We start from the raw sequence: 18,162 nt of genomic DNA on the forward strand, positions 1-18,162 counted from the left end.
TTGAACACGGGTGTTGTCACAGCTGTTTTAATATGACCCCGTGCCCCTTTCCAGCAGGAAACCCCTATAGAAAATCCAGGCCCTCATCATGGAGTTTCTCCTTGAGCCAGGGCAGCACTTGGAAGAGGTTGATGTGAAAGTCTCGGGCGTGAGCAGGTACCTGTTGCTGCAGCTTCTTGTCTTTGCAGACGTCCGCTACTCCCCAGCTGATCACACCAACCTGCAGCGGGCACGGGGTTGCATGGACCAGTTGGTAGGATTCCTCTGCACCCCCATGGCACTTCACTGACCTGGGAGAAATAGACTAGGGCCCCCTCAGTCCTGTCCTCCGCAGCAGCCAGGCCGCCCGTGGGCCTGACCCGCCGGTTCAGGGGCGCCCTAAGGCAAGGCAGTTCCGCCCCCTTTTCTAGCCACATCTGTGACCTTTCCTGCTCTGGGCCGTGCTGAGCACTTGGTGTCTCCCCCGCTGGGAACAGGGAGACTTGCCTGAATGAAGCGGCTCCTCTTGTGAATAATCAGGGGGCCGCCAGAATCACCTGCAGGGGAGGAGAAGCTGCAGCAAAACTCCTGGGCCTGGGACCCAGCAGCTCCGCCAGGGAGCCTTTCTCACCTCTGCAGGTGTTGGGGTCCGCGTAAGGATCCACCCCTCCAGTGCAGAGGAACCTGGGCGTGACCACCTCGGAGGCAGCCTTGACGTTTTCATAGCCCGGGGCCTTCAGAGCATCCCTCTCACATGCAGCTTTCTGTGGGTGGGGAGGGAATCGGGGGGAGGGATGAACAAGCTCGCTCAGGGAGAGTCTGAGCTGAGGACCTCCATGGGGTCCCACATTCCTCACCTTATCCCCGTTCTTAATATAGACCTCCTTCCGAGTCAGCGACTTCTTCCTGTCCTTGATCGACTCGGACACAAACAGAGCTTTGACATCCTTTGCAGGGAGCAGCTCTTGCTCTGGACAGATGGACAGACTGGGTCATTTCACCACTCCTCTCCCACCAGCCCCTCAGCGCCTGCGCCCTCCCTCGGGCTGCCGCCAGCACCCTCTGCCCACTTGTGTCGGGCTTCACCCTAGTGCTCCTCTCCCTCAACATGTCTTACTCTGTTGCTGGCAAGTGGTTGACAGTGGAAGCCTCAAAGCTTGATTTGTGCCCACAGTGCAAGGGAGACAGATGGGCCTGCAGGAGAGGCAGGACACGGATGGCACACGGCACCCCAGGCCTCGGCCCCCTCACACCTCGGAGCCAGCCGCCTCACCTGAGAGTCTGGCTGTACTGCAGCCTCTTCTTGAGCTTGATCAGGGCCACATCATAGTCATAAAATTCCTGAATTCCTTCTGCTCTTTTCCCATTGATGTTGTACTTGGGGTGAAATAGGACTTCTTCTATGTCCAAGTCCTGCTTCATTCCTCCTAAGGTCGGAGGGGAGAAGACCTCTGGGCCCCCACTTCTCCGGGCAGCCTCCTGCCTCTGGCCCCCCACTTCTCCGGGCAGCCTCCTGCCTCTGGCCCCCCACTTCTCTGTGGGCAGCCTCCTGCCTCTGGCCCCCCACTTCTCCGGGCAGCCTCCTGCCTCTGGCCCCCCACTTCTCTGAGGGCAGCCTCCTGCCTCTGGCCCCCCACTTCTCTGAGGGCAGCCTCCTGCCTCTGGCCCCCCACTCTCTGAGGGCAGCCTCCTGCCTCTGGCCCCCCACTTCTCCGGGCAGCCTCCTGCCTCTGGCCCCCCACTTCTCCGGGCAGCCTCCTGCCTCTGGCCCCCCACTTCTCTGAGGGCAGCCTCCTGCCTCTGGCCCCCCACTTCTCTCCGGGCAGCCTCCTGCCTCTGGCCCCCCACTTCTCTGAGGGCAGCCTCCTGCCTCTGGCCCCCCACTTCTCTGAGGGCAGCCTCCTGCCTCTGGCCCCCCACTCTGAGGGCAGCCTCCTGCCTCTGGCCCCCACTTCTCCGGGCAGCCTCCTGCCTCTGGCCCCCACTTCTCCGGGCAGCCTCCTGCCTCTGGGCCAGGCCATCCCTTACTGTTCAGCGTATAAAGTGGGCGGGGGTCTTTCTGCCAAGGGCCATGTGGATGCTTTTAATGTCATTCATGAACCATACAAAATTATCAAATTAAAAATCAGCCTGCCCAACTTTAGCTGGTTTGGCTCAGTGGTTGGAGCATCGGCCTGGGAAATGAAGGGTCCTAGGTTGGATTCCGGTCAAGGACATGTACTTCGGTTGCAGGCTTGATTCCCCAGCCCCTGGGAGGCAACCAACGTCTTTCACATGAATGTCTCCCCTTCCACTCTGTCATTAAAAATGTCCTCAGGTGAGGATTAACAAGGAAAATAAGCTTGCTGTATTTGGTCAAACTCATCCCTAAGGCCTTGGCGGGGCCAGACCAAATGATTCCGTGGGTGCAAAGGGCTGCCTCATCCTCACCCAAGTTGACCTTGATGGAGTGCAGCTGGTCGTCCACCGTGAAGCAGTGCGCCGCCGTCAGCACGAAGTACTCGGACACCACGGCCCCCATGCAGTTCTCGTGTCCCTTCGAAGGGCGCTGGCAATAAAGGCGGGCACGCTCGCTCACAAGCTCCCGATTCCAGCGTGGACGCTGCCCTCCTGCCAATCCCCACCCCGCCCCCGGGACGCCACGCTCACGGTGACGGAGATCTTGGCCTGCCACGGTTGCTTGTGGTAATCGGTACCGGCCTTGTGCTCCCAGACCATGCCACAAAGTCCCAGAGTCTGGCTTTCCTCTGGAAGGAAGGAGAGGGCGCTGAGGGGCGCTCCTCCCCACGGCAGCACCTTTGTGGAGGTGCCGAGCCGTGAGGAGAAAGGCAAGGGCATCGGTCTGCTTGCCCTGAGCACCTGAAGCCCCGGACGGAGAGAACCTGAGGCTAAGGTCGGAGACCTGGCTGGCGTTGGTCCCCGCTCGCTAGTTTGCTGTCTGTCCCGTGGCCTCTGAAACAGGGACTTGAGAAAGGGCTCTGACTCTGGGTGGACGCGCCAGGAAGCAGTCCTGACTGGTGGAGCCAGGGAGAGGCCTTCCCGGCTGCCAGGCTGCGGGGGAGCGGGAAGGAGGGGCCTGGGAGAGCTGAGCTTCCTGGCATCCTGCAGCCTGACATCTGCCTACCAAGCATTTGGTAGAAAACATCCTCCAGGTTATCCATGTCCTTGACTTTGAACACATGTTGCTCTTTATCTTTCTTGGAAGCCAAAGCATTGATGTTCTCTTGGTTCACCAGAGGCCCGACCCCAAACACGTAGACATCTGAGGGAGAAAGGGGAGGGTGAGTGCCCCTGGGGGAGGGGGCCAGGAGCTGAGAAAGCAGGGTGCTGGTCCTGGGCCGTGGAACTCACCAAGGTACTCTTCCCTTGGGTTTTTGCGATCTCTACCGATGTCCAGCAAAGACCGGATGTCGTGGATGACAGGGACTGGGTCCCCGCCCATGTTGTGCAAGCCTACAGAAGAGACAGACCGTGAGGGCCCGGACAGACAGAGGCACATGGCTGGGAGGCAGGTTTGGAAGTGACGGATCCCAGAATCCCTCGTAAAATGTCACAGGAAGATCATGGTTCAGGCCTGTTGCTGCTCAGGGCCCCACCATGAGTGCAGTGTTACATGTGGACTGAAGTGAGGTGGGGAGCGGGCAGGCGAGAGCCCTTCTGACCGTCAGTCATGAGGATGATGACGTGGCGGGTGCGGTTCCAGCCCTCGGGAGGGGTGTCCTCCGGCCAGCTCATCATGTTGTACACTGCCTGGAGGGCCTTCTTGGTGTTCGTCCCCGTCTTCAGCTTGTGATCTGTGGGCGGGAAAGGGATTGTCACCTCCCGTCTTCCAAGCCATCCTTGAACCCTGCGGCCTGTCAACATCCCACATTTTCCAACCTTTCCGTGGCTTGTCAGCCCACTGACTCCCTTTTGCAAGTGACTCAGCCCCCAACAGCTCCCACTCACCCGCTCCCGTGGGCCCTGCAGTCTCCAGGGGGTCTCACACAACACCCCTGAACCTTCGACCTCTCTGGCCCGAAGGAAGTGAACTTCCCACCATCCCCTCCTACCACTCCCCTGGCTTCTGACCTTCGTAGCTGATTCTGTTGAGCTGCTCTGTGACCCAGTCTGCATTGCTGCTCTGTGCGTCGGACACTCTGATCAAAATGTTGGTGTTCGTGGCATATGTCACTAGACCATATTTTGGCTTCACCCCGTAACTTGCCACCTGAGGGAATCAAGGGTAAGGCATTGCAAGGGGAATACTTGGCTGAGACGGGGCAGGTCCTGGTCACGGGGGTTTTCAGAGGCGTCTGGGTTAAAGGTGAAGAAACTGCTTCACGTAAAGGGGCGGGAGGACAGAATAGGGCCTGAGGGTTTTCTGAAACCCTGGGGCTCAGGGGGCCCTAACCGGTCAGGGTCCCCGCACGGGAGGGGGGCTCCACCTTCTCAACGAAGGCCCGGAGGCAGTTCTTGGCGCCCGAGAAGTTGCGCGCCCCGATACTGTCCGATCCGTCCAGCACCAGGTAGATGTTCATGGAGCCCGAGGGGTCCAGGACGATCTTCCTCTTCTGTTGCTCCCCTGCGTGCAGCCAGACACTCAGGCCCCGCCTGCCCGCCCGCCGCCGCCCGCCGCCCGCCGCCCGCTCCTCCTACCTGGCCTGTGCCCATCCTCGGCGTCCACGCTCTCTATGGTCTCCGTCAGGGAAGACAGGAAGGCTTCGGCCACCTCCGCGGGGGTGTCGTACATGAAGGAGTCTGGGAGGGTCGGGAAGCGGCCCCGTGTCAGGGGGCGGCCCAGGGCCCGGAACGGGGTGCCGGCTCAGCAGGAAGTGGGACGGGGAGGTTTAGCGGGAAGGAGACAGTGCCCTGGCCCGGACTCCAGGCCGGGAGAGCAAGACCTGACCTGAGGGCAGGCTTGGGTCAAGGGTCACCTTGGCAAGAAGGCTCCGTTCCACTCCAAGAGCCACCTTCCTGGCAGGTCCGCCGCTGGGAGCCACGCAGGGTGAGCCCCCGGCTGCAGTGGTAGGTGACAGTGTCTTCAAGGCGGTACTGGCCACCCACCTTCCGGGTGCCGATGGGGATGCCTGGGTTGGGGCAGTACCCGGCTGCGGAGGCAGGGGGCCGCGTGAGGGCCAGGCCCGCGGGCGGCGCCCGCAGTGACCAGGCCCCGGGGCTGCGGCTCGGCGGGGCGGCCGCGGGGAGCCAGCTCACCTCCGTTGTCACAGACGGCCGTCTGCCCGTCCCACCGGCCAGTCGCTTGGCAGGTGCGGTTGGCAGAGCCCCGGAGGGTGTAGCCGTCATAGCAGTGGAAGGAGATCTCGTCGCTCAGGTTGTAGTAGGGAGCCCGGGGCCAGTACTCCCCGTTCTCAAAGTCCTGCGGCCGCGGACAGCGGATCGCTGGGGGAGGGACGAGGAGAAGTCGCCGGGAGGGAAGGGTGCCCTTGGAGTCCGCCGCGGGGCCGCCTGGGACGGGCCGGTGCCCAGGGCAAGCTGGCTCCCTCCTCCCGCCGCTTCCCCCTCCAGCCCAGACAGCTCCTGCACCCGCTCAGCCCAACGCTCAGCCTGCCTGGCCCCCGCCCGGTCTCAGCCTCCCCTGCTCTGCTGGCCGGTGCCCACCCCCCCTGCCCTCCAACCTCTGCACTCCGCCTTCTTGACAATCTTTTGGTCTTTGGTCTGCAGGGCGCTCCAGGACCCCGTGGACCTGCAGGTGCGGGCCTGCACGGGGTACGGGTAGAAGCCGGAGGGACACACGTACTCCAGGACCTGGCCCTCCTTGAGGAGCCGGAAGGAGCCGCCTTTGATCTCTACGCCCTCCAGAGAGCAGGGGCTCTGGGGCTCAGCCGCGGCCACCGGCGTGGCGCCCGCACCTAAAGGGACAGGCTGGTGAAGCCCGGCCCGCCAGGCCCGGGAGGGAGGCTGGGGCAGCAGGAGCGGGGCAGTGCCCTGGCTTACCTCCAGGCAAGAGACCCAGCACCAGGGTCGCGAGGCAGAGCCAGGGGCTGGGGCCGCTCCGGGCCCCGGGGGGCGCTGGGGGCTGCGTGGGCTGCATGGCCGTCTGGCTCAGCGTCCAGGCGGAGACTGCAGACCTGGGCCAGGGTGCGCTCCCTCCCCCTGGCCCCACATCTCCAGCCTTTTATGCAATCGGAGTGCTGGCACCTGCCGCTGGCCCTGCCCACCCGACCGACCCACATCACTTTCCGGAATGTCCCAGCGGGAGAGCCCCACTGAGCGGCCAGTCAAGGAAATTGAAGCTGCAAGCCCCACCCTGTGCCGCCCAGGATCCAGGACTCTCCCTTCCACGGCTCCCGGCCACGGCCCCGCCCCCGAGGGCCCGGCCGCCCCGCACAGCTCCCCGCCACGGCCCCGCCCCCGAGGGCCCGGCCGCCCCCCACAGCTCCCGGCCGCCCCCCACAGCTCCCCGCCACGGCCCCGCCCCCGAGGGCCCGGCCGCCCCCCTGTTGACCCGTGCGGAGCAGAGTCCTGTTTGTCCAGCAGGGTCTCTGACCTGCTCCTGCGGTTCCTGGAATCACTCCTGCCTTCCCCGCCCCCAGGCAGAGGCACAGACAATGTGGAAATCAGACTTTTATTAATGTGTAAAACTGGGAAATTCCACGTGAAAGGAGAGAGAGGGTAACGCGGAGGGCGGGCGGGCGGGCGCTGCCCGGCGGAGTGGGGAGGCCGGGGGTCTGCAGGCGGGGGAAGACGGGAAGGCGAGGAGGACGCACAGGGCCGCGCCTACAGGGGCAGGAAGTGCAGCACGCCCGCCAGGTGCTGCCGCAGCCAGGGCTGCAGGCGGAACAGGCTGATGTGGAAGTCTCGGGGCGGGGGCACCTTGCCTCTGGGGGCTTCCTTGCGGGCGTTTCCGCCGGAACTGCCACAGGGGTTGTAGAGACCCCAGCTCACCAGGCCCACCTGGAGGAGAGAATGGACAGGAGGCGCCACGGCCCCTGCAGAGGCCTCCGTCCCCCACGAGGCCCAGATCCTGCAACCAGTCCACCAGCTTCTCCCTCTCCCCTCACCTGGAAAAACCTGAACCTGCGCTCCAGGAAAACCGCGCCCCCAGACTCCCCTGCAGAGAGAGGGCAGAGGCCACGGCTGACACACCGCAGGGCAGGCCACGGGGCCGGGGCCTGCCTGCAGGAATGGGGGGCTCACCCCTGCAGGGATGGTCCTCATTCTCCATCCCGCTGCACAGGAACTGGTCTGTCACCACCTCGGTGACGTTTGTCAAGTTGGGGAACGAGGTTTTGTCTTGGGAAACGGCGCTAATACATTTTTCCCGCTGCGGTAGGAGTGGAGGAGAGAAGCTGGGTGAGCGGCGGGCGCCTCCCGGACGGAAAGCAGGGCAGACACTCTGGGGGCCCCGGGCCGCCCCAGCCCAGCCCCGAGCCGCTCACCTCCGTTCCTGTCTTGAGGTTCACGTTCAGCGTGTCCCCATTCAAGGCCACGAAGTGAGCAGGAACCCTCACCAGTTTCAGAAGCTCGCTCTCTGCGGGCAAGGAGGCAGCACTCGTCCGCCCTCGCCCGGGCCCAGCTCCTCACCCCTGAGCCCACCCTCACCCCGACCCCGCCCTCACCCCCCCCCACGCTCACCCCGACCCCGCCCTCACCCCGACCCCACCCTCACCCCGACCCCGCCCTCACCCCGACCCCGCCCTCACCCCCCCCCACGCTCACCCCGACCCCGCCCTCACCCCGACCCCACCCTCACCCCGACCCCGCCCTCACCCCCCCCCACGCTCACCCCGACCCCGCGCTCACCCCGACCCCGCGCTCACCCCGACCCCGCGCTCACCCCGACCCCGCCCTCACCCCGACCCCGCGCTCACCCCGACCCCGCCCTCACCCCCCCCCACGCTCACCCCGACCCCACCCTCACCCCGACCCCGCGCTCACCCCGACCCCGCGCTCACCCCGACCCCGCCCTCACCCCACCCCGCGCTCACCCCGACCCCGCCCTCACCCCACCCCCGCCCTCACCCCGACCCCCGCCCTCACCCCGACCCCGCCCTCACCCCGACCCCGCCCTCACCCCGACCCCGCCCTCACCCCGACCCCGCGCTCACCCCGACCCCGCCCTCACCCCGACCCCGCCCTCACCCCGACCCCGCCCTCACCCCGACCCCGCGCTCACCCCGACCCCGCCCTCACCCCGACCCCGCCCTCACCCCGACCCCTCCCTCACCCCGACCCCGCCCTCACCCCGACCCCGCCCTCACCCCGACCCCACCCTCACCCCGACCCCTCCCTCACCCCGACCCCGCGCTCACCCCGACCCCTCCCTCACCCCGACCCCGCCCTCACCCCGACCCCGCCCTCACCCCGACCCCGCGCTCACCCCGACCCCTCCCTCACCCCGACCCCGCCCTCACCCCGACCCCGCCCTCACCCCGACCCCGCCCTCACCCCGACCCCGCCCTCACCCCGACCCCGCGCTCACCCCGACCCCGCGCTCACCCCGCCCCCGCGCTCACCCCGCCCCCGCGCTCACCCCGCCCCCGCGCTCACCCCGCCCCCGCGCTCACCCCGACCCCGCCCTCACCCCGACCCCGCCCTCACCCCGACCCCACGCTCACCCCGACCCCACGCTCACCCCGACCCCGCCCTCACCCCGCCCCCGCCCTCACCCCCCCCCCCACGCTCACCCCCCCCCCCCCACGCTCACCGTGGTCCCGGCAGGTGCTGCCCGGGGGCCTCCGCAGGGCCAGGTTGGCCCCCGCCGTGCAGGGGAGGCAGATGGGCCTGGGGAGAGGCGGGGTCACAGGGGCCGTGGTGGGGCCCCCCTCCCCCCCGTCCGGAGCGCTGCCAGCTGGCGGCCCGCACCTGGCGTGGGTGGACATCTTCACCGGCTCCGCCAGCTTCAGCAGCGCGATGTCGTCCCCGTAGAACTCCCGGATGCCCTGCGGCCTCTTGGCGCCGATGTCGAAGCCGTCGGGGATCACCACCTGCTCGATCCCGAGGTCTTTGCCCAGGCGGGAGCTGGGGTCCCCTGGGAGCAGAGGGGGGTTAGGCCGGCGGCTGGGGGGGGCGGGCTGGGGACGGCCCTCGTACGTACCCACGGTGACCCTCCACAGGGAGCGGTCCTGGTCGGCGTGGCGGAAGCAGTGAGCGGCCGTCAGGACCCACTGGTCCGAGACGAGGGATCCCCGGCAGGTCTCCCGGCTCTTGGGCTGCGGGGGAGCCGGCCTTCAGGGACCGCGGCCACGGCGCCCGCACCCTGCGGCCGGCCCTTCCCTACCTTGATGGTGACGTGCCAGGGCGTCCTCTCCTGGGCAGAGGCGTTGGCGGACACGTTCCCCACCCCGCAGATGGTGTCCACGAGCTGGGAGACGTCTGTGTGCGAGGAGCGGGCGGGGAGAGCCGGGCCGGTGAGCAGGTTCCCGCCGCCCCCGCCCGCCCCGCCCGCCCGCCCCGCCCGCGGGAAGCAGGGCTCACCCAGCATGTGCTCGAAGACCTGGCGCAGGGCCGGGGGGTCCTGCAGGATGAAGGCGTGCCTCTCGCCATCCTTCTTGGAGGCCAGCTCGTTCAGTTCCCGCCAGTCCACCTCCAGCTTGCCGACCCCGATGGCGTAGATGTCTGATGGGCGGGATCAGCGGATCTGTGGCTGCATCCGAGCTCTCTGTCCTGCAAGGCCCTACCTGACCCCAGCCCTCCCGCCCCCCCCCCCCGCCCGTCTGACTGCATCCTCTCCTGGCTCGCCCCCGCCCCTCCGCCCCCGCCCCTCCGCATGGCCTGCCTCCGCCTGGCCCCCTGGCTTCCTGGCCCCTCAGCCCTCACTCGGACCCCCTGCCCGGCCGTCCTGCCGCCTCTGAGGACCACACGGTGCCTGCGCCGCTGTCCTGTCATCCCGCCCGCGGCTCCTACTCCTCTCGCCGAGGCCCCGAGGGGAAGTCTGTCCCCGGAGGAGATGCCCCCGCCCTAACGCCCGGCCTGATGCGGCCACTTCGGAACGGCCTTAGAGACGCGTCCGGCTCAGGGGCCGCTGGGCCTGTGAGCAGAGCGAGGGGGAGGAGGCGCAGAGCCGGCGCCCGCCCCCGCCCAGGGCCTGGCCCGGAGGCTGGGAGGCCAGGAGGGACCCTCGCGTTTGGACTCCCAGCTCTTCAGCGTGGGGAGCGGTTCCTGCGGGGTAAGCCCTCACGCAGGCTGCACCGACATGGCAACCCTTGGTCTCCTCCGGTGCTGCCACCAGGCCTGCGGCCGGCTCGCCCACCGGCGGACAGGAGCCAGGCCAGGCCTGCCCCGCCCCGGCCGCGCCTGCAGCCTCTCCTCCCACGTCCCAGAGGCTGTGCAGGGTGGGTGTGTGCGTGTGTGTGTGCGTGTACGTGTGCACATGCTTGTGTGCATGTTTGTGAGTGTGCGTGCGTGTGTGTGTGTGTGCGTGTGTGTGTGCGTGTGCGTGTGCGCGTGTGTGCATGTTTGTGAGTGTGCGTGTGCGTGTGCGCGTGTGTGCATGTTTGTGAGTGTGTGTGTGTGTGTGCGTGTGTGCATGTTTGTGAGTGTGCGTGCGTGTGTGTGTGCGTGTGTGTGTGCGCGTGCGTGCGTGTGCGTGTGTGTGTGTGTGTGCAGGGGGAGCGATGCTCAGGCCGGGAGAGGGTCCGCCTCCGCAGCACCTGCCCTCAGCGGTGCCCAGCCTCAGGAGCCTCCCTCCCGCTCCTCCCTCCTCGGGGAGCCCAGGCTGGGCCGAGGCGGGCCTGGGCTCTGCCTCCGGCAGCGTTTACAGGGAGCCGTCTGCACGGAGGGCCGGCCGGCCGGGCGAGGCACGCGGCCTGGAGGGAGGCGTTGGAGGCTCCAGGCCTCCCCTTATCTGGAGCGCTGCTCCCTGTGGTCAAAGGCCAGTGCAATCTGTATTTCCTGGGAACCTGAGGAGTCGTCCGTTAGCGCCTGCAGCTGCCAACACCCTGGCTTATCTGCACCGCGCCCTCGGGGCCCGCCCCGGCCGTCCCTGCAGGCCACCTCTTCCTCCTGGAGCGGCCCCGCCCCTCAGAGCACGGGAGAGGGGGAGGGGGAGGGGGAGGGGAGGAGGAGGGGGAGAGGAGGAGGGGGAGGAGGGGGAGGGGGAGGGGGAGGGGGAGGGGGAGGAGGAGGGGGAAGAAGAGGGGAGGGGAGGAGGGAGGAGGGAGGGGAGGGAGGAGGGGAGGAGGGGGAGGGGAGGGGGGAGGGGGAAGAAGAGGGGGGGAGGGGGGGGAGGAGCAGGAGGATGGCACCCAGCACGCGGTTTCTCTGTGCCCGCGCATCCGCCCCTGTCCGCCTAGAGGTCCCCCCTGACCAGCGGAGAAACAGCGCCGGCCACGGCCAGCGGAAGATGGCCCCTCGGCGGGCACTGCCGTTCGGCGGCGGGCGGGGGCTCACCCAGGTAGTCAGCCCTCTTCGGGCTGATGTTCAGGACCTCTCTGATATCGTCCACGGCTCGCTTGGGGGAGCCCCCGGTGTTGGACTTTCCTAGGCGGGAGGAAGACGGTCCGTGACGGCCTCCGGCATCCTGCCTGTGCGACCGAGGGGCCGGGCCAGGCCTGGGCCGCCGGCTCCGGAGCCTCATCGCCTCCGACTCCCACGCAGCCCGCAGCCACAGACAAGAGCAGCCCCCATGGGCGCAACGTGGGCAGCGTGAGGGGCTGACGGCGAGCCCAGACCCAGGCCCCGGGGCCAGCGACAGTCAGCACCCAGTCTCTGACCTCGTGTGCTCCGCTACTGTGCCCCCTCAGAGACAGAGACCCCTCAGAGCGGGGACCCACAGAGACGGAGACCCCACAGAGACGGAGACCCCACAGAGATTGTGCCCCCTCAGAGACGGAGACCCCACAGAGACGGAGACCCCACAGAGACTGTGACCCCACAGAGACTGTGACCCCACAGAGACTGTGACCCCACAGAGACTGTGACCCCACAGAGACGGAGACCCCACAGAGACGGAGACCCCACAGAGACTGTGCCCCCTCAGAGACGGAGACCCCTCAGAGCGGCGACCCCACAGAGACTGTGACCCCACAGAGACTGTGCCCCCTCAGAGACGGTGACCCCTCAGAGATGGAGACCCCACAGAGACTGTGCCCCCTCAGAGACAGTGACCCCTCAGAGCGGCGACCCCACAGAGACTGTGCCCCCTCAGAGACGGAGACCCCACAGAGACTGTGCCCCCTCAGAGACGGAGACCCCTCAGAGCGGTGACCCCACAGAGACTGTGACCCCACAGAGACTGTGCCCCCTCAGAGACGGAGACCCCACAGAGACGGAGACCCCACAGAGACTGTGACCCCACAGAGACTGTGCCCCCTCAGAGCGGTGACCCCACAGAGACGGAGACCCCACAGAGACTGTGACCCCACAGAGACTGTGACCCCACAGAGACTGTGACCCCACAGAGACGGAGACCCCACAGAGACTGTGACCCCACAGAGACTGTGACCCCTCAGAGACGGAGACCCCTCAGAGACGGAGACCCCACAGAGACGGAGACCCCACAGAGACAATGACCCCCACAGAGACGGTGACCCCACAGAGACGGAGACCCCTCAGAGACGGAGACCCCTCAGAACGGCGACCCCACAGAGACAGAGACCCCACAGAGCGGCGCCCCACAGAGACAGAGACCCCACAGAGACTGTGCTCCCTCAGAGACAGTGACCCCACAGAGACGGAGACCCCACAGAGACTGTGACCCCACAGAGACTGTGACCCCTCAGAGACGGAGACCCCTCAGAGACGGAGACCCCTCAGAGACGGAGACCCCTCAGAGACGGAGACCCCACAGAGACGGAGACCCCACAGAGACAATGACCCCCACAGAGACGGTGACCCCACAGAGACGGAGACCCCTCAGAGACGGAGACCCCTCAGAACGGCGACCCCACAGAGACAGAGACCCCACAGAGCGGCGCCCCACAGAGACAGAGACCCCACAGAGACTGTGCTCCCTCAGAGACAGTGACCCCACAGAGACGGAGACCCCTCAGAGCGGTGACCCCACAGAGACAATGACCCCACAGAGACGGAGACCCCTCAGAGACAGAGACCCCTCAGAGCGGCGCCCCACCGTCGGTGAGCAGGATGACGGCGTGCCGGATGTCCTGCCAGGCCGCGGTGCCCATGCCCAGGCGCTGCATCTGGTTGTTCATCATGATGTAGACACTGTGCAGAGCCTCGTAGATGTTGGTCCCGGTTCCATTTTCATGGTCTGCAATAGGCAGAGCGAAGGGAGGAAAATCACCCTCTTGCCCCACCGGCTTGTCGATGAACTCAGACCCTGGGTCCCATTCCGGTCCCATCGCGGGCCGGGCATCCCGGCCGTTCCCCTGGGTGCTCCCGCACAGCCTCAGCCAGGCGCGCTGCAGGCTCCGGCCTCGGGGACCGGAGCCTGGAGCCCGCGGCGTGGCTGGCACCGAGGCCGCTCCGGAGCTTGTCCGGCGGCCTGCTGCAGACAGCGCCCCCGCCGGACGGAGGACGCCCCACCTCGCACCTCGGTAGCGGAGGTTGTCCAGACTGTGGAGCACCTCGGCCACATCCCGGGAATTGTCGTCCAGGACAGACGTGATGACTTTGGGCTTGGACGCGAAGGTGATGATGGCGACGCTCACGTTGATCTCAAAGCTGAAGATCTGAGAAGGGAAGTGAGAGGCAGGAGGCAGCCGATCAACGATTCTCTCACCGACGTCTCTCTCCTCCCCCCTTCCTCTCTGACATCAATGAAAGCCTCCGGGGACACCTGCTGCAGCTGCTCTCTGATGGGCTCGCTCCTCTCACCTTTGTCAGTTTTTGGTTTCAGAGACACAGGCGGAGAGGTTGACACCATTTCTACACTCACCGCTGCCTCCCGCCGGCGCCGGCCTGGAGGCCAGCCTGCAGCTGTGGGCATTGGGGTGAAGCGCCAACCCCTGAGCCACCAGCCTCACTGAGTCTTCACAGAAACTCGGTGAGGGAGCCGAAGGTCCCTGTTTACACACAAGGACACTGAGGCTGTTGCCTGCCCCCGGTCGCACCCCCCGTAAGAGGTGGAGGGAGGATTTGAACCTGCTGGTGCAACCCTGAGGCACCAGCGGTCATATTTTGCAGCCTCATGACGAAGTGACTGAAGTTTAGGTCCTAAGAGACTCTAAGGAACACAGAAACCCCTTCTCTAAAGTGTAGCGTATATCTGCATAAATCTACCTGTATCTACACAAACTCCTGTGAGAAGCATGAATACCAAGCAGAGTGCGGGCAATGACTAAAGCACGCTTCCAAACGCTCTGCGTGAGTCTCATTCAGGCGCTTGGAGCACATCCCCAGTAAAGGCATATGTGCTTGCCAGCCACACTCATACTCAGGCCGTGTCTCACTCTGAACACACAAAACACTGAGATGTTTCCAAGTTATTAAATAGTAAGCCACTGGTTTAAGTTAAAACCATCCACCAGGAATGCCAGTGTGTCCTGCCACACCCGGCGGGGTATCTGGTGCAGCCTCTGGGGGACCCTGTTCTAGAAGGGGAACTCGCCCTGGCCGGCTTGGCTCAGGGGATAGAGCGTCGGCCTGCAGACTGAAGGGTCCCGGGTTCGATTCCGGTCAAGGGCGTATGCCTGGTTTGCAGGCTCAATCCCCAGTAGGGGGCCTGCAGGAGGCAGCTGATCAATGATTCTCTCATCATTGATGTTTCTCTCTCTCTCCCTCTCCCTTCCTCTCTGAAATCAATGAAAACATATTTAAAAATATACAGAGAAGGTGAACTCCCCTCCGGCGTTCCCCAGCACAGCACCCAGCACCCACCAAGGCGCATGGTGCATAGCAGGTGGCCCTCTAAATGAACCCGTGGTCCCTCCTGGCAGGGGCCAGACTCCTCGGAGGGGGGGGGGGCCGAGCAGGGCAGCCCGCGTCCGCCTGACCCTGTCCACCATGAGGGTGGCGCAGTTCCTGAAGACGTGGAAGTCCTCCTCCTTCACGCTCTGGGAGGCGTCCAGCAGCAGGTAGAGGTTCAGGTGACCAGACCGCTGGATTTGGATCTTCCGGCCCAGGCTTTCTGGAGAAGCATGGGGCTCGTGTCTGCTCCCAACCCGCTCTGCCGAGCAGCCGGGCCACCGAGGCACCACCGGAGGCCGGCGGGCAGCCGCCCCGCCCGCGCCCGCACGCACTCACCCTTCTTCTTCTGGGTGGGGTTGGTGGATCCCAGCAGGTGGGACAGGGAGGCGCCCAGCGCGGGGGCCACGTCCTCGGGGAAGTCGTAGGAGTAGGGTTCTGTGGAAGAGCGGGCTCGGTGGGGGCCGGGCGGGGCCGGCGCCCAGGAGCCTCGGGGCGGGCGGCTACTCACGGCGGCAGGTGGGCTCGGCGCCGCTCCAGGCCCCGCTGCCCTGGCACTCCCGCTCCGCCGACCCCGTCAGCACCAGGTTCGAGGAGGAGCAGTGGTACCGGACCTTGTCCCCAAGGCCAAACCGGGAGCCCGTCCGCACCGAGCCCACGGGTTCGCCTGGGTTGGGGCAGTGGCCGGCTGCGAGGAGCGGAGGGAGGCCGTGAGCAGAGGCCCGCCGCCCGCCCGCCGCCCGCCCGCTCCCCCGGAGCTCGGCCGCGGCCGCCGAGGGTGTGGACGGAGCCTCTTGGCCGGTGGGCTCTCGCCCCCGCTGCCGGCACCGGGCCAGCACCACGGCGGTGGGGACCCCCAGTGCCAGGCGGGTGTGGCCCTCCCGCGCACCGCGATGGCAGATGCCGGGAGCCCTGCCCGCCGCCCGCCCGCAGGTCACGCTCAGAGGGACCGCGGCCGAGGCCCAGGAAGGCTCCCGGGGCCTGGCCCAGAGGGTTGCCTGCGGGCCAGGCGCCGGCGCGGGTGGGCGGAGGGCGGCGGAGGGCGGCGGGAGGCGGCGGAGGGCGGCGGAGGGCGGCGGGAGGGCGGCGGAGGGCGGCGGGAGGGCGGCGGGAGGGCGGCGGGAGGGCGGCGGGGGGCGGCGGGAGGGCGGCGGGGGGCGGCGGGAGGGCGGCGGGAGGGCGGCGGGGGGCGGCGGAGGGCGGCGGAGGGCGGCGGAGGGCGGGCCCAGGGGCGGCCGGGCCTCTCCCGTGGTGACCCGGGCCGCGCACTCACCGCCGTTGTCGCACACGGCCGTCTCGCCGTCCCAGGCGCCGTTGGGGCGGCACCGGCGCACGGGGGAGCCGCGCAGCACGAAGCCGTCCTCGCACTCGAAGCTCAGGTTGCCGCCCACGGGGTGGGACCCCAGGCGCGGGGTGTACAGGCCGTTCTCGAAGGACACGGGGGCCGGACAGCGGACCGCTGCGGAGGGCGTGCCCGCCCGGGTGCGAGGGGACAGCAGAGGCTGCACATCAGGTGGATGCTGTGCCGCCGCCGCCGCGGCCTCCACCGCCCGGCCGGCCGGACGCCCACGCCACTCTCCGCGCCCCCATCCGCCCGCCTCCCAGGAGGGGGCAGTCCGTGGGGTCGACTGGTAAGGATTTTGGAAAGTCCTGGCCTGTAGCACCCACAGTCTCCTTCGGAGCCTGCCTCGCCCTGGTGTCGGCCTAGGGACTGGGGTTCGATTCGGGTCAAAGGCATGTGCCGGGCTGTGGGCTCGGTCCCCAGTGGGGGCCGTGCAGGAGGCAGCGATGGATGATTCTCTCTCATCAGTGATGCTTCTGTCCCTCTCCCTCTCCCTTCCTCTCTGAAAACAATAATATATACACATGTTAATTCTTTTTTAAGCCTGCTCGGGAGCAGCGGTCCTGCTGTCTGGGAAGCCCCACGGGAAAGGCCCTGCCCTCCTCCCTCGCCACCCAGGAGCCCCAGCCCACGCGGAAGCCCAGCCGGGGCCTCACGTTTGCAGACGGCCTTGGCCAGCGGCGGGGCCCGCGGGGTCTGCCAGCGGCCGCTGCTCAGGCACAGGCGGGACGCGGGCACGGGGTACCGGCCCGGGGGGCAGGAGTAGACGAGGACGCTCCCGGGGGCCCAGCCGCGGCTGAGGGTGAAGCTGCCCCCCGAGATGTTCACGTTCCGCGGGCAGGAGGGGGCCGCCGCGCCTGCGAGGGACAAGACGGGAGAGAAGGCGGGAGCCCGGAGCCAGCAGGAAAGTAAGCAGAGAGGCTGTCTCCACGGGACACGGGGGGGGGGGGGGCTCACCCAAGGACCCTCCGGCTCCCGGCTCCCGGCTCCCGGCTCCTACCTGAGTACAGGCTCAGCAGGCAGAGCAGAGCCCTGAGGGAGCCCATGGTGTCCACCTCCGGCGCACAGTGAGCGGAGAGGGGAAAGGTCAGCTGACTTCCCGAAAGCGGAGCTGGCTCAGCAGTGCTGGGTTTGCTGCCAGAGGAGAAAACTAGGGAGTGGCCAGCCCGGGAGGACAACAGGGTTGGGCACCTGCTGAGGCGAAGCCTGGGTCCCCCACGCCCCAGCTCCTCACCCCTCGCCCCGGCCTCCGCCCTCGCACCCGGCCACGCACAGCTCCGCAGGGCTGTCTGTGCACAACCCACAGCCGTCCAAGATGTTGCAAAACCACTTACTCGGTTTCTGTTTCCTTCTGGGCTTCGCCCACCACGTGGCTTCTTGAGAGCCTGGGCTGCTGCCATCTTCTTGAGCATGGACCTCCACCAGCCTAGGTGCTTTCTCAGAACTCCTCCTTTTGTTTGTGTGTGTTTTTCTGAATATATCTTTAACTGGTTTCAGAGAGGAAGGGAGAGAGAGACATAAGAACATCAGTGATGAGAATCATCGATCGGCTGTCTCTTGCATGCCCCCTACTGGGGATCAAGCCCACAACCCAGGCTCTTGGCCGGAATCAAACCCAGGACCCTCAGTCCACAGGCCAACTCTATCCACTGAGCCAAACCAGCCAGGGACTCAGAACTTTTCCCCCCTATTATTCTTTTTTTAAATTATTGTTTATTGATTAAAGTATTACATATGTCTCCTTTTTCCCCAGTTGACCTCTTCCCAGCAGCTCCCAACACCACCACCACCACACATACACCCCCCCCCCCCCCCGCACATGCCCTCACCCCCCACTATCTGTGACCATGGGTTATGCTCATATGCATGCAGACAAGTCCTTTGGTTGTTTTCTCCCCCCCCCCCCCGCCCCCCCGCCTTCCCTTTGAGGTTGGATGGTCTGTTCGATGCTTCTGTCTCTGGATCCATTTTTGTTCATCAGTTTATGTTGTTCACTATATTCCACAAATGAGCGAGATCTCAGAACTTCTTTTTTTTTTTTTTAATCAATCTTTATTGTTCATATTATTACAAAGGTTCCTCATTTCTTC

The 18,162-nt window shown here is 66.4% G+C and overlaps 2 protein-coding genes across 3 annotated transcripts; both read right to left on the reverse strand.

Moving 5' to 3' along the window:
• Nucleotides 1-11: 11 nt before the first annotated feature.
• Nucleotides 12-6,094, reverse strand: CFB (complement factor B). The gene is made up of 18 exons (XM_045573203.1): nucleotides 5,917-6,094; nucleotides 5,598-5,831; nucleotides 5,176-5,361; nucleotides 4,896-5,069; nucleotides 4,618-4,719; nucleotides 4,407-4,543; nucleotides 4,051-4,189; nucleotides 3,642-3,773; nucleotides 3,331-3,432; nucleotides 3,104-3,241; nucleotides 2,629-2,726; nucleotides 2,410-2,527; nucleotides 1,253-1,406; nucleotides 1,097-1,173; nucleotides 837-949; nucleotides 611-743; nucleotides 487-536; nucleotides 12-220 (listed from the first exon to the last, which is right to left on the reverse strand). Exons 1-18 carry the CDS (start codon nucleotides 6,011-6,013, stop codon nucleotides 65-67), a joined length of 2,340 nt encoding a protein of 779 aa, XP_045429159.1. The 5' UTR covers nucleotides 6,014-6,094; the 3' UTR covers nucleotides 12-64.
• A 439-nt stretch (nucleotides 6,095-6,533) lies between these two features.
• On the reverse strand, nucleotides 6,534-17,246 carry C2 (complement C2). Of its 2 annotated transcripts, none has more exons than XM_045573201.1 (18): nucleotides 17,073-17,246; nucleotides 16,729-16,929; nucleotides 16,004-16,189; nucleotides 15,242-15,418; nucleotides 15,070-15,168; nucleotides 14,820-14,953; nucleotides 13,418-13,556; nucleotides 12,995-13,135; nucleotides 11,314-11,403; nucleotides 9,400-9,540; nucleotides 9,203-9,297; nucleotides 9,020-9,134; nucleotides 8,788-8,953; nucleotides 8,630-8,706; nucleotides 7,362-7,453; nucleotides 7,120-7,246; nucleotides 6,988-7,033; nucleotides 6,534-6,881 (listed from the first exon to the last, which is right to left on the reverse strand). In XM_045573201.1, exons 1-18 carry the CDS (start codon nucleotides 17,116-17,118, stop codon nucleotides 6,551-6,553), a joined length of 2,403 nt encoding a protein of 800 aa, XP_045429157.1. In that variant the 5' UTR covers nucleotides 17,119-17,246; the 3' UTR covers nucleotides 6,534-6,550. The 2 variants fall into 2 exon arrangements, with proteins under 2 accessions (XP_045429157.1, XP_045429158.1); XM_045573202.1 differs by having other exon boundaries at nucleotides 6,534-6,876; nucleotides 6,984-7,033; nucleotides 17,073-17,241.
• Nucleotides 17,247-18,162: the final 916 nt, after the last annotated feature.

Source organism: Pipistrellus kuhlii, unplaced genomic scaffold (genome assembly GCF_014108245.1).
Source record: "Pipistrellus kuhlii isolate mPipKuh1 unplaced genomic scaffold, mPipKuh1.p scaffold_m20_p_5, whole genome shotgun sequence".
NCBI lineage: Eukaryota > Metazoa > Chordata > Mammalia > Chiroptera > Vespertilionidae > Pipistrellus > Pipistrellus kuhlii.

Excerpts from the sequence above, each read along its gene's own strand:
- CFB (XM_045573203.1), bottom strand. The coding sequence starts at position 6,013 with ATGCAGCCCACGCAGCCCCCAGCGCCCCCCGGGGCCCGGAGCGGCCCC. Across the intron at positions 744-836 it reads ATATTAAGAACGGGGATAAG|AAAGCTGCATGTGAGAGGGA; the intron begins GTGAGGAATGTG and ends CCCCACCCACAG. Across the intron at positions 221-486 it reads AGAGGAGCCGCTTCATTCAG|GTTGGTGTGATCAGCTGGGG; the intron begins GCAAGTCTCCCT and ends TGCCCGCTGCAG.
- C2 (XM_045573201.1), bottom strand. The coding sequence starts at position 17,118 with ATGGGCTCCCTCAGGGCTCTGCTCTGCCTGCTGAGCCTGTACTCAG. Across the intron at positions 16,190-16,728 it reads GGCCAAGGCCGTCTGCAAAC|CGGTCCGCTGTCCGGCCCCC; the intron begins GTGAGGCCCCGG and ends CGCCCTCCGCAG. Across the intron at positions 7,034-7,119 it reads TGAGGACCATCCCTGCAGGG|GGGAGTCTGGGGGCGCGGTT; the intron begins GTGAGCCCCCCA and ends CTCTCTCTGCAG.